Source organism: Pleurodeles waltl, chromosome 1_1 (assembly GCF_031143425.1).
Source record: "Pleurodeles waltl isolate 20211129_DDA chromosome 1_1, aPleWal1.hap1.20221129, whole genome shotgun sequence".
NCBI lineage: Eukaryota > Metazoa > Chordata > Amphibia > Caudata > Salamandridae > Pleurodeles > Pleurodeles waltl.
Genome location: NC_090436.1, coordinates 129,269,427 through 129,283,529, shown reverse-complemented (window position 1 = coordinate 129,283,529; position 14,103 = coordinate 129,269,427). Strand labels below are relative to the sequence as shown.

The following is a 14,103-nucleotide window of genomic DNA, read 5'->3' as shown; positions in this document are numbered from 1 at the left end:
GTCATGCCCCCTTGCCCAATGGCCATGCCCAGGGGACTTATGTCCCCTGGACATGGTCATTGGGCATTGTGGCATGTAGGGGGGCACAAATCAGGCCCCCCTATGCCACACAAAAAAAAAAAAAAAAAATATTTAAACTTACCTGAACTTACCTGAATGTCCCTGGGGTGGGTCCCTCCATCCTTGGGTGTCCTCCTGGGGTGGGCAAGGGTGGCAGGGGGGGTCCCTGGGGGCATGGGAGGGCACCTGTGGGCTCATTTTGAGCCCACAGGCCCCTTAACGCCTACCCTGACCCAGGCGTTAAAAAGTGGCGCAAATGCGGGGTTTTTTGAACCGACCACTCCCGGGCGGGATTTTTGCCCGGGAGTATAAATACGACGCATTTGCGTCGCCGTCATTTTTTTAGACGGGAACGCCTTCCTTGCATCTCATTAACGCAAGGAAGGCGTTCACGCTAAAAAATGACGCTATTTGCCCATACTTTGGCGCTAGACGCGTCTAACGCCAAAGTATAAATATGGCGTTAGTTTTGCGCCGAATTTGCGTCGAAAAAAACGACGCTAATTCGGCGCAAACGGAGTATAAATATGCCCCCTAGGGAAATCCAGGGAGGGGTGACTTGCATGGATCAAGGATGATTTTCTACCCACAATGCCCTGCAAACCTCAAATTTTGCCTGAAATCACGCATTTTCCTTGTATTTCTGTGATGGAAACTTCCAGAATCCACAAAATTCCTACTATACAGCATTGACCCACTTGTGCTGATGAAAATACTGTACCACTTGTGTGGCTGGGCTTAGTGCCAGTGACAGTAACCTATCAAACCAAAGACAATGGAAAGCCTTGCATGGGGACTCCTATTGACATTGGTTGGATCTATTCCTGTTGCTGGCACTAGGCCCAACCACAGAAGTGGCACAGCATTTTTATCGGCAGAAGTGGGACAATGCTGGATGGTAGGGACTTTGTGTATTCCTGCGGATTCCGAAAGTTTCCATCACAGAAATGCGGGAAAAAATGTATATTTTTAGTCAACATTTTATGTTTGCAGGGCATTATGGGTAAGAAAATGGCGTGGGGGATGGACGCGAAGCACACTACCCTGGACTCCCCCAGATGTCTAGTTTTGACAGTTGTCTGGGCCTGGTAGGTTTTTCCAGGAGGCAGCCTACCCAAGCCCAAAAAGTGCAGCTGTTCACCATTACTAGTGGGATGATACTGGGAGTTAGCCAAACTCTCCTGGCCTAATTTGTAAAAACAACACCCAACAAAATCAAATATATTCGTGCTCACCATTGAGGTGAAATTGTCCACAGGGGAGCAGAAAGACTGTTTCCCTATTTTGGGGTTGGAGGCATGGCCATGCCTATGCTGGGCTGCCCTCACCCCCTACAAAAAAGGTTATCCCTGGATCAGTTAATTGCCCCATTTTCCCTTTTTGGGTGGGGGGGTGATGCATGCATGCGTGGCTCCTCCATTAGGGCGGAGGAGCATTCCCCCCCCCCCACCAGCAGCAGCTGCCAAACCTCTAGAATAAAACAATAATAAACTGTTTATCATTGTTTTATTGTAGAAGGGGTGGGGTCACAGTTGGCCGGCTGTCTCAGGCCAGCCAAACATACATGCAAACTAAGCTTTGTCCAACCCGGCAACACATTGCCGTGTTTGAGAGAGCAGGCAGACTCTACCACATGCCGCAAGCCACTCCTGGTTGCATGGACATGCCCAAGCTGGGCAGCCCCACCGATACAAATAAAATAAAAGTAATCCCTGGTGTCCATTGGACTTTCTACCCCCATCTATCCCCCTGGGGGGGCAGAAAAGCTGTTCCTATTTGTGTCTGGGAGGATGGGGGCACTGGCATGCACATTGTCGGCAGACCCCACCCCTCTTTTATACAAAAAAAAAATCCCTGGTTTCTAGTGGGCTTTCTGCCTCCTGGTGGGGGGGGAAGAGGCAGAAAGACTGTTACTAGTATTTGGAGGGACATCGGCATGCCCATTTTGGGCAGCCCCCAACCTATGTAATAAAAACATAATCACTAGTTCCTAGGGGGCTTTCTGATTGTGTGCAAAAAAGTAATGGGAGAGCAAAATCCCTTGCCCTTGGGGCCGCTCCACCCTCCCTGGTGTCTAGTGGGTGGATCCCTGCATAGGGGTCGCCCTCCTGCAGCGAAACCCAAGCAGGTATCCACTAGGGAGATTCACCCCTTTCTAATGATACCTCTCTTGTCTGCCTAGGTGCTAGGGGGCTGAGATAGCCCCACAAGCACCTAGACAGTGAAAGTGAAATGAGCAGATCGGCTCATTTCAGTTTTGTTTTCAGTGAAATTATGTCAATGTGCTTTGCTAGCTGCTCGTCATTTGACTCAAAACAAAAACAGCCTCGGGAGCTGAGAAAGCTCTTTCCTAGCTCCTGAGGCTATATTTAGGAAAAGCAAATTCTTGTGCTGTAAACAGCAGAGGGATTTGGAGTGTGTTGAGGACAGAATGGTTCTGTCCTCAGCACACGAGCACAGGTGCTCATGACAGAACCGTTCCATCATGGGCACCAAAGGGTTTGAGCTCTAAAATCTGCGTTATGCTCCATTTTCAGGACAAAACACGTAATTGCCATTATCGGGTGGAATAAATGATGAGTCCGAGGATATTGTTATGTATTATACAATGAATTACCCACCAGTACTGGGTCACTCATAATCGAGGTCTCTAATACTCCTATGAATGGGTGCAGCGGTAGTACTTTTTGTGAATTTACAGGCATTTCTAGTAACACAACTGGAAAGCTATGCCAGGCACAGCTTTCCAGGTGTACTGTTGGGCAGACTCTGTGGGATTGATTGTCATATTGTGTAGTAAGCTTAACCTAAATCTATTCACTTAAGATTACACATGTATACATTATTGGAAAGTTTAGACCTAACAAAAATTAATAGTATGTATTGTTACTAAAAGTACACACTCCATACAGTGGTAGCCAGCATGTTCTTCCTGCTACAGGCTCTTTGCATTAAATGCTTTTACATAATGTTTTTTTGTTACAGACAAGGCTTATCAACTAAATGTAAGTGTGCTGGACAAAATCAGAGAAGACTGGCAGAATGAGCACATGAACGCCTGTGTGGTACAGTATTTATTCTACATTTAAGATTATACTGATCACTACTCTCATAGTATTTATGCATTTGAGAAACTCAAATGCTGCGCTCCTTTTTACGGGTGGAAGATTCCTATGTATTTGTTGCAGGTACACTAATTATTTTGGTAACACCCCAATTTGGTGCTTAATTTATATATTTGCAGCTTTATATTGTACAAAGCAGTCCGGCCAAGACAGCAGATGGCTTTATATATGCGTATGATGTATAATAAAATGCAAAGGTAAACTGAACAATACAGACTACAAGGTATGAAAGTCAACAAAAGAGCATTGGCAGCCATTGGGGTAGTTTAGTGTCTTACACAATATGGGGAATACAGCAAGTGTAGTTGATAGAGTTTGGGTTCAGTGTATACAGAATAACACCCATAACCTAATAATATTGATCTCAGTAATGAATTTCTTCTGGGACACCAAAATCTTGAACCTCCTTTGAGATTGATTTGCCCCAGTCAGAACAAGAGGTGATGCTAGAAAAGTAGGGCGATTAGTCCACTTTCATGCGAGGGATTCATCCTTATAGCTGGAGGGAAGACATTTCTGATTCTGGAAGCATACACTTAGAAACTGTGCTTCAGAGGTCTTTTTTTTTTTTTTTTAATGATAGAGTTCCAGACATAGAAAATCTGTGCTTCGCAGAAAACAGGAGCCTTCTGAGAGGACTAATTGATGAGCTAGGTATTAACAGCAAAGTCTTGTGATTTATGCAGGACAGATATATTCCTTGTTAATTTAATAGAAGACATTTTCGAGTGATCGTGAGTTGGGTGATGTGATCTGATCTGGACGCAGAAACTAGTAAAGATGCAGCTTTGAGTGCTGCTTTTAGAAGAGCCTGGTTGATTCTAGGAATGCCAGCTATCAGGGGGTTTCCATGGTGAAACCTCAGACTTGTAGATGATCTACTGTTTTAATGTTGTCTACATGGGTCTAAGAGTTTATTCCTCTGAAGAGTCTGATGTGGTGGTGGACTCCTTTCACTAAAACATTAACGCAATGCAAATTCAGGTTTTTGTCAAGAATAAAGCCAAATGCAATGCTGGGAAATGGTATAATTATATGGATTTGCTCATGGCTGTGTAGAAGGTTGGATCACTGGCAGAGGATGCCCTAAAATGTTTGACAAAGCAAAAGGTCCATGGAAGGACTGTCATTATGTGGATTGATATGGATCGACAAACATGAAACAATGCACAGAATGATGTTTTTATAGATTACTATGAAACCACACTGAAGACAAAACACAATATACATTTTCAAACAATTTTATCTTGTAGAATTGGAATTGCTATGTCTAATATTTTGATAACCTACATGTATTACACTGTGTTCGTTTATGAGATTAGCTGCAAAACCTCTGTATTACATTTACTTAGTTTTGCATTACTATTATTTGATTAAAAGTGTCCTAAACAACTAAAACCAATAAATGTTTGTGTTAAAAAATGTTAAAGTCCATGATTTAGTAATTTCCTCAGTAGATGGTATTTGGTCGAACAAGTGTCTTGCATTAACCTAGGCTTGCATCAGAGTGGCGCAGGGTGGAGATGAGAGGAGTAGGAACTTTATTTTCTTGGGTTTCAGTTTCAGATACTGGAGAGATAGCCATGACTCAGCATCCCCAAGGGTGTTTCAAATATAGTTGCATTTCATCAGCAAATAGGCGAAAGGGGTGTTGGACTGTCTCAAGAGAGAACTGAGGGGGCTCCATGTACAGATTGGTAAGCACTGGGAAGAGGATGGAATCCTGAGGTGCTCCTTGTTGAAGATGCTAGGGGCTATTAAGAGAATTGAACAGTTTCACTTGCATTACATTAGAGTTATTGCCCCACAGAAATTGAAGTAGAATGTGCCGGGGTGCGAATGCATGGTTTTAAAAGCAGAACCTTCGCAAAAATAACTGCTGGGACTGTGGTCTCATTATGAGCCTGATTTAGAGTTTGGTGGCTGGGGTCACTCCATCAGAAGCGTGATGGACATACCATCTGCCGTATCACGATTCCATTATAGCCTATGGAGATCATAAAACGTGGATGGGGGATCCATGATGGGATAATCCGTCCGCCAAACTCTAAATCAGGCTCACAGTGTCTTAAAGTGACAGCAGATTTCTTCCTCTGTAAGTTGTTTGCCTGTTGAAGCAATTATTTTTCTATTTGAAAAGGGAGTAGTAAAAAAGGATTGACTCTTTAAGGTTGTTATTCATGTTTAAGTATTGTTTGCTTGTGTTTTTGAGAATGAAATATTTATATAAAAGTGTGGCCGCGGCTTCCACTGTTGCATTTGGGCAGATCTGCAGCTTTTAAAATGGTGGCACTGACGCTCTTACTGTATCAACTATACAATTTTCTTTTTGCGATAACAGATACATTCTTCACACGAATTAACTCCATCTTAAGGAGCTTTTTGTGGAGTCAGGGGTTTTCCTGAATAGCTCTAGTGAAATGCTTTAAATCTACATATGACAGTGGAGTGACTGTGATTAATACTATGTTTAACTATAGATCTTCCCAATTATTGATCATCAATAAAGGGTGGTATGACACAAAAGGGGACCCAGAATTTCGCATATGAGAAATGTGCAATGTTTGGAGACCAAATATTGCATCATTTTGTTTTGGAAGAGCTTTAGATCCCACACTCCCCTCAGCCTCCAGACTGAGATATAAGATCTAGAAAGACACACGGAAATAATTGGGATGGGGACACAGACTCACTAGTGAAACATCTCTGTGGGTCAGGAAATCACTGGACCAGGTGGCAGCGTTAAACAGATTCAGACTTTGAGATATGATAGTAATGTCCCTGCTGGGAGAACATCGAGCATGGAGTCAGCTCTTTCAGAAATACGCTGGTGTTTTTAGTGTATGCACGTTAGAATCTTTTGTTACAAAAGGACCAGTGTGTTACACATGCACTTTTGTCCCTGATTTCTTAACTGCTTATTTTCAGCTATAACTATAACAGAGCACATAGGGGAAGACTGACGTGTAAGGTTTGAATTTTCTCTTAGTATAACAAGTAACTGAGTAGCACCACTCACAAAATCTTAAATCCAAATATGAATTTATTGAAAAAAAATCAATATATTTGTTTTAATCAATATATTTATTTAGCCAAACAATTTGCTTCATTCTTTCCAGATCACATCATTAGAGGGCATCTCGAGGCTCTTTTAGTTCCAAACAGGTTACACTTTTAAAATACCTATTATATATGTTGTGAACCGCATACCCTGATGTTATTTTCCCTGCAAATATATATGAAGCATAGCGGTGCTAACATTTGGGTTAGTTATAACTTCCCCAGCTAAAATAGGTATTTGCAAGTGCAAAGATTAGGGGTGAGTTCTCTGATCAACTTGTCAAAATAAACCTGCCCTGCTTTCATTACCTCTAGCAGTCATTTAGCTTTTCCTTTCAGAGCTTTGCTGATCTTCATCTATTAAATATCATTCCTGTTTATCCTGGGAGCTTGTCTTTCACAGAACACTAAAGGTTATTCTTCGGCTTGCACTATAAAGCCTCCATTGCTTTAGAAAATATACGGCTTTGAGCTGTCTGGTTCCTTTATTCTCCGAAGCTGTGCCGCTGAATTTGTTTTTTCCCTTTATCAGGACAAGATTTGGAGAGATCTTTAGATCTCTATGTCCCAGCTACCAATCACTCTTTAAACCGCCCAGCTTCTCTTCTACATCCAGCCTATCACCTTATTGTCTTCCGCCCCACACACAGGGCTGACACCATGAAAACTGCATTTGGAACAGGTCACAGTAAGGCTTTGAGGCCTTCTCAGATGAATGCAAAGGGCATATTAACAACATTAATACTCCGTAAATACTGAACTAATAATGCAGCTACAAATGTTCCCACCATAAATTGTATAATCTAAATATGCATCACATACATTGTAGATCAGTCACAAATGCACCATTTAAATCCATTTTCCTAAATTATTGTACCACATTAACAGTATACTGAAAGCATCGCTGTATTTATTTATTTTTATAAAGAAATTTTTATTGATTTTGCAAAATTTGAAAAACAAATAAAACATTTATACATGTTGATAAATTGGTGCCAACGGGCACTAAACAGTGGTCAATCCCAATGTCCCAGACAACCAGCATCGCTGTATTTAAATAACGCTAACCATACTGCCAACATTCCTAGACTAGATCTAACGTTAACATATATATGTGTCGCCTTCCAGTTTCTAGAAACACAGGAGAGCGAGAGGAGAAACTACTTTCGAAATGCAGTCTGGACACACTTGAACCAACTTTCCCAACAGTGTGTGACCAGCGATGTGGTAAGTACTCACTTTCTAACGCCTTGCTCCTCACAGTTGAAAGAATTAATTTTTAGTACCATTGGTGAATTAATATGTCAGTCAAAATGAAATTTCCAGGAAGTAAAAAAAAACTGAGAGGGAAAAATATTAAGAATCTTACCAAAAGTTACCAGTGACACAGGAACCTCCACTATTATCAAGACCACCAGCTTTTTTCTCAAGCTTCATTGAGGTCAGTGTCTCAGAGCACCAGGACCATGCGTCTTCACAAGTGTGATCATGTACAACAGTGACTTGGGAATTGAGTATTAACCACCCTTGCAAAGTTTTAGCCTGCTGAATCCCCCACCATCCTTTGCCTTCTGGTGTTTTTATGAGTATGTGTATAGCAGTTAGCATACTATACATAGCAGTCGTTGGGCTATCGACTGCAAGGAAGGCTGCACATTTGAAAATGATAGCCTGCACCAGGAGCCCCGTGACAAACATACAACAAAGCTGTGGCAGTGGTTTCTTGGTAAAGAGATAGACGTAATGTATTTCTTGGTGGTGTTTTTTTTTATATTTTGGGAAGATCTGTTACTATGGGCCTGACGTATGAAGCCCATTTTTTATTCACACAAAACTGCAGACTTTATGGTTTAAATTAAACAGGTGCAATGTGCCATTCCTAAGTGGTAGGATAAAAGATTAAGAAATAGACGTCCCCTCTTCCCAGAAATGTGTAATGACATGTTAAGGTTGTACGCCATTTTCAAGATGCCAGGGGGTGTTGGAAGTAGTATCGGTTTCCAAAATGGAAGCTTCCCATGGCAGTTCAATCTTTCTGGCTTCTCTGTCTTTGCTGGTTCTAGTACCAAAAGTACTGTGATGGTAAGCATATGTCCCATAAATTCAAAATAAAGATTCATCTCAAGTGAAATGAAATTTGCAATCAATATGGTGCTAGGCTCATACACGGTTTGCACACATTTTCCTTAGTTAAAATATCAAATAAAACCTTCAGCAAATTTGGTATTTACCTAAGTCAACACTGTAGTGTCCTCAATTTTCACTCATTTTATATGAACAACTTCTCATAAAACATGCCAGAGTAGAATCTACTTGCTCATTTTTGCTGGATGGGCAACGCTTAATGATTGTAAGACACAACAGCGAAAATGACTTGGTCTCAACAGCATGTACAAAACAACAAATGTAGACATGGTTGTCAATATTTCCCCAACAAAGTGATGCTCCTTACAGCACTGTCTTCTGGGTATTAACTATGTATCTTCGCACTCAGGATTGAAAATGTATTTCATTTATCAGGTGTTTATTTTATTATATTATTATAGCACCTGTATCTAGTGGCAGCTGAGTGCTTTATATAGGTCAGGAAATGGACAATCACACTAGCAGGAAGGGACATATCACATAATAATGGTTGGTATATCAAAAGTGAAAGTGTACAACTCAGTAAACGCAGTGGGACATTTTGACTCCTTCCAGCTAAACGTGCCTTGATGAAAGCAGCAATAACGTATGCTATTATGCATCTGGCCAAGCCGCACTTTACTGCAGGTGGTACGGTAATGTGGTAACAAACTCTGTGGGAAAGCTCCATTAGCCTTCTCAGTGACAATGTCTGATAAGACACATAGCATAAATGTTGTACAGATCCAGAGCCCCATGCCCCCTATTCCAATATCGACCTTCCAGATTATTTTAGTTTAAGACAGAGCGATAGACTCCAAGTGTCTTAGGACCACAGTGCCACCTGAAACACCTTGAAGTACCGTTGTGTGTCGTCAGTACGACACACCAGCATACTGGTGTTGGATGAAGAGATGTTCAACCAACAGGCCCATTAAAAGCTCCAAGTGGGGATTTAAAATCATTAGTGCAAGAATGGATCCTTGAGAAACCTGGCAGCCATAGTGGCTATTTGAAACAGTCCATACGATTGGATTTTTGTCTAGTAGGCTGTTTTGGATATGCTGATGCGGAAGAAGAGGATGTCAAGTAAGATTTGGTAATAATGAAGGCTGATCAAAGGAAACCAATAGGAAAGAGTCTCCTTTATATACAATTTGGATAAAGTGTCAACGTTTCAGTGCTGCAGTAGGAGTAGAAACATGATTGAAAGGGAACTGTCATGTTAAATATTTCAGAACTGTGGTAATTGAATAATGCGTGTTTAAGTCATAGATTCTGAAGCACTGTGCATGAATTCTAATTTTACAGTCGACACATTTAACAAAAGCTGTATTTTTCTCTTGTATATTTCCATTAATGCAGATGTATGAAGAAGTTCGAAAATCTTTAGAAATGTGCAGTATACAGAAGGACATTGAACATTTTGTGGAAAACAAGAAAACTGGAGATACACCCCCAGGTAACTTTCTAACATTTATGGTTTATTATGTATTTCTATTTCACCTCTGATGTAATGAAAAATAAGTGGTTGATCTGTCATCTGTACATGGAAGATTTCTGAAGAATTATATTAAGCGCTCTGGTTCTAATCTTCCATCTGTACATATTTTAGAATTATCCATTCCTTGCTCAGTTTCACCATAGAATGTATAGTTCCATGTACCTGAAGTGATGAAAAAATTGTGGCAAATCAAATCAAATCATTAACATTTATAAAGCGCGCTACTCACCCGTGCGGGTCTCAAGGCGCTAGGGGAAAAAGGGGGGGTTATCGCTGTTCGAATAACCAGGTCTTTAGGAGTCTCTGGAAAGCGGAGTGGTCCTGGGTGGTCCTGAGGCTGGTGGGGAGGGAGTTCCAGGTCTTGGCCGCCAGGAAGGAGAAAGATCTCCCACCCGCCGTGGAGCGGCAGATGTGAGGGACGCAGCGAGTGCGAGGCCAGTGGAGCGGAGGAGGCGGGTGGGGACGTAGAAGCTGAGGCGTCTGTTGAGGTATTCCGGTCCCTTGTCGTAGAGGGCTTTGTGTGCGTGGGTGAGAAGTCGGAAGGTGATCCTTTTGCTGACAGGGAGCCAATGCAGGTGTCTCAGGTGTGCGGAGATGTGGCTGCTGCGGGGTATGTCGAGGATGAGGCGGGCCGAGGCGTTTTGAATGCGTTGCAGGCGATTTTGGAGTTTGGCTGTGGTCCCGGCGTAGAGGGTGTTGCCGTAGTCCAGGCGGCTCGTGACGAGGGCGTGGGTCACGGTTTTTTTGGTGTCGGCGGGGATCCAGCGGAAGATCTTGCGGAGGGTGAGGAAGCAGGCGGAGGACACGGCGTTGACTTGCTTGGTCATGGTGAGAAGAGGGTCCAAGATGAAGCCGAGGTTGCGGGCGTGGTCTGTGGGGGTCGGTGCGGTGCCGAGGGCCGTGGGCCACCAGGAGTCGTCCCAGGCGGACGGGGTGTTGCCGAGGATGAGGACTTCCGTTTTTTCAGAGTTCAGCTTTAGGCGGCTGAGCCTCATCCAATCTGCGACGTCCTTCATACCCTCTTGTAGGTTGGTCTTGGCGCTGGCGGGCAATGATTTCTTGGTAAATAACCCGGACAACCAAAACTAAAAGCCAAATTGAAGTCTTATGCCCTGATGCCCTGATCATGAGTCGACTAGATGACGGAGGTATTTTTTGTACTCTTAAATATTCATACATGTGTAAATATCTCTAATTACATCGTTTTCTTGAGCAACTGATGAACAACATAAGGAATTTGGTTATTTGCGCCCACGTTACTAATGTCTTCAGGTCTGATCTGCTGAAAATCACGTAGGGAAAATTCTGGAGGTGCAGAGAAATCAGAATTTACCAGCCTGTTCATGATCGGGTCTTAGTGTTTGGACACTTTTATCCTACCTCTGTAAAGTCTTTTGGCAATTATTGGAAATGTTGTCTGAAATAAGATTTCACAGAAAAAGCACTGAATGGACATTGTGATTTGAGAATGTGGTAGTACAAAACAATATTGTAGATAACCTGTGTGTTGAAAGGACACTGTGTTTTGAGGAAGACTGTCAAGGAGCACTGTAATGTAGGAAGGGCCAATTGAAGGAGATCAATCAAGCGGTCAAGGTGATCTTAAAAGCTTCACTAATAATTCATAACATGGCCATGGTTTTTTTGGTCAGGTATCAGTCAAACTAGCGCAAAGGATAGAAAAGGCTGCCTAGCTTTTGACATCCCTAGAAAGATGGGATGTCACTTCCCCTGGGATTCCCAAGGAGCTTGGAGTCTTTTCATCACTACAACTCAAGTCTGTGTTATGTTTGAGGGCCAACACCACCCACAGATAGTCCATATCAAGGGCAGAAGGTTACCAGGAATATTTAAGGCTAGGTTTTCTTGATAAAGGAACTCCCCTGGGAATCTATTGGATAGTTCAGCATGACAATAGTCATGCAAAATGTTTGTTAAGAGGCTCACATTTGTCCACGGTGTGGCTGAAATGGAGATAGTCACCCAAAACGTCTCCAAACACTGTTTTGCCCGCAAACAGTGAGACTGATTAGAGATGTTAACCCAGCAATGTCTACAGTAGGTACCGGGATGAAATAACTGCAACGTTCAAACGAGACGTATCTACGTTTGCCCCACATTCCACTTTACAGTAACTCAGCAACTCCACAACAATGAAGCCTAAGGCTTATCAACAACTCAGAAATCTGTGAATACAAATGCTGAGTGGATTATTTCACAAGATCTTCCTCATACTAGACACAGTTACGCACACACCGGCACTGGAGCCACTAGATGTGTTCCTATATTACAAAATGTACACTGCAGCTAGCAATAGTTACACTGCCTTCCCACAGGAACCAGAGGAGTTGATACAATTATTATTAGCTCATAACTACCTCTGGGGGTGTGGCCAAGATGGCGGAGTAGTTTTTGCTTTTCCATCTCTCTGGCCCTGCCGTCAGCCTGACCCGATTTCACCACACTGCACCATGGACAAAGTACACCCACGGTGCGCCCGTGAGCGTCAGAGCTTGCGGAGCACAGAAGAGGAGTTGCGGAAACTGCCTGCTCCACATTACCAGTCCCGTCCACCAGCAGGCGCAGAGAGTGAGGGGCTGGCCAAGCAACATGGCAGCTACACTGCCTCCTGCGCAAGCTTGAACTAACTCAACAAGGCGTCTCCTTCTCAGCAGACAGGCGGTCCTCTGTAGTTTGAGCACCATCCCCTAGCCCAGAGGAACAGCGCTCAGCAATCGGCGGCGCGCTGGGGGGCCCCAGGAGGGAGGGAGACAGATCCACTACAGCGTTGTGGCCAGCTGAGCACAGTCTGCACTGCCACCGGGAGTCTCCCAAGAGGTCTCCCCAGGCCCATCAGAGATTCCGTGCACACCACACACCGGAATACAATGCACTAGGAGCTGTGACACGCTGCCATCCACCTAGGAGACTCAAAGCCGTCAACAGGTACCTGTGCACTATGCTCCTCCTGCCACTGACACATAGATACAACACACAGCTTAGCCAGATTGGGAAACAGAGGGCAACCCAAGTTAGCCCATTAGTCTGCATCCTCAAGGCTGAACTGCCTGTGTGCCTCGTTGCTCTCTATACAGCCCCGGGGAGGGCCTGTCTCTGTGGGATGGGCCACAACAAACTGTTCGGCAGTTGGCCCAGGCCCATCTGGGAGAGGGGCCTAGTGGACGGGGCCTGCCTCCCCTTCAACTCCTGCACCTGGGGCCCTGTGCAGAGACCCAGCATATGCTTACGCAGCAGCACAAGCCTTCGCCCACCCTGAGGCTGTGATCTTACACAGCTTAAGTTGCCGCCAGCCACCTCCAGCCTCTTGAAACCCGGCGGTACACCTCTGGCCTCCAGTACCCCGAACTATCACCACATCACACTGGGGTGAGTGCTGCCGCCTGCCCAGAGCACTGCAAACCTGACAAGATGCTAAGAGTTGCAAGCTACGGAGATTGGCTGAGTGTCAGACCATGATCCCCCACTAGCAAGGCATAGGCCTCAAGCACCCTCCATAGCTCAGCCTGGAGATGCAACCAGCAGCTCCCCTCATTCCGGCAATAGTGCTGATCGCACTTGCAGATTTTGGGCAGCTTGTGAGTCGATTACGGAGTGTGGGGAAGCACTGACACACAATTTCTATAGAGCCTGGACCCTTTAAGGCTTGCCTCCTCAATGTCCAACGAAGGGACTAGCAGGTGTAGAGTTGCTGCTTGAACCACTGCAGCCGTGCCCCTACTAAGTGCATCCCTCCAAGGATAAGTCCTGCTGACGTGAGGAGTCATGGCCGCGACACACGGGAAGAATGACCGCACATTGAAAGACATGCTGGCAAGATCCGATGGGGCCTCGTTTGGTGACCATTAGTTACCCTCCAGACTGGACCCCGTGCCTCATGGGCAAGAGGCTGAAAGGCCAGTGAACCGCTCCTTCTTAGAGGCCCTGTTTGCTTCTCTCTGGGATGACCTCCAAACAGTAAAAAATGATCTGTCAAATGGCCTCAGAGAAATCCACCGCAATCTGGATGGGGAAGGGGACAGAGTCTCCACCCTAGAAGACCATGAAATTAACCCAGATGGAGAAATTGAGCAGATACAGCAGGAGGGCATGGACATCGAAGAATGCATACAGGATATTTTCAGATTTATCTTGGAAACGTCACAAGAGATGGACATTCAGCTACACAGAGTAGGCTTGCAGAGACCAACATAGCACTCCCTGTGTACATAC

At 44.2% G+C, this 14,103-nt stretch overlaps 1 protein-coding gene across 1 annotated transcript in view; it reads left to right on the top strand.

The window, feature by feature from the left end:
* Positions 1–14,103, top strand: part of PSTPIP2 (proline-serine-threonine phosphatase interacting protein 2) — a 326,413-nt gene that overhangs the window by 271,628 nt on the left and 40,682 nt on the right. Inside the window, exons 9-11 of the mRNA XM_069218855.1 lie at positions 3,046–3,125; positions 7,374–7,472; positions 9,735–9,831. Of these exons, the coding sequence (XP_069074956.1) occupies positions 3,046–3,125; positions 7,374–7,472; positions 9,735–9,831 (276 nt within the window). The remainder of the gene's footprint in view (positions 1–3,045; positions 3,126–7,373; positions 7,473–9,734; positions 9,832–14,103) is intronic.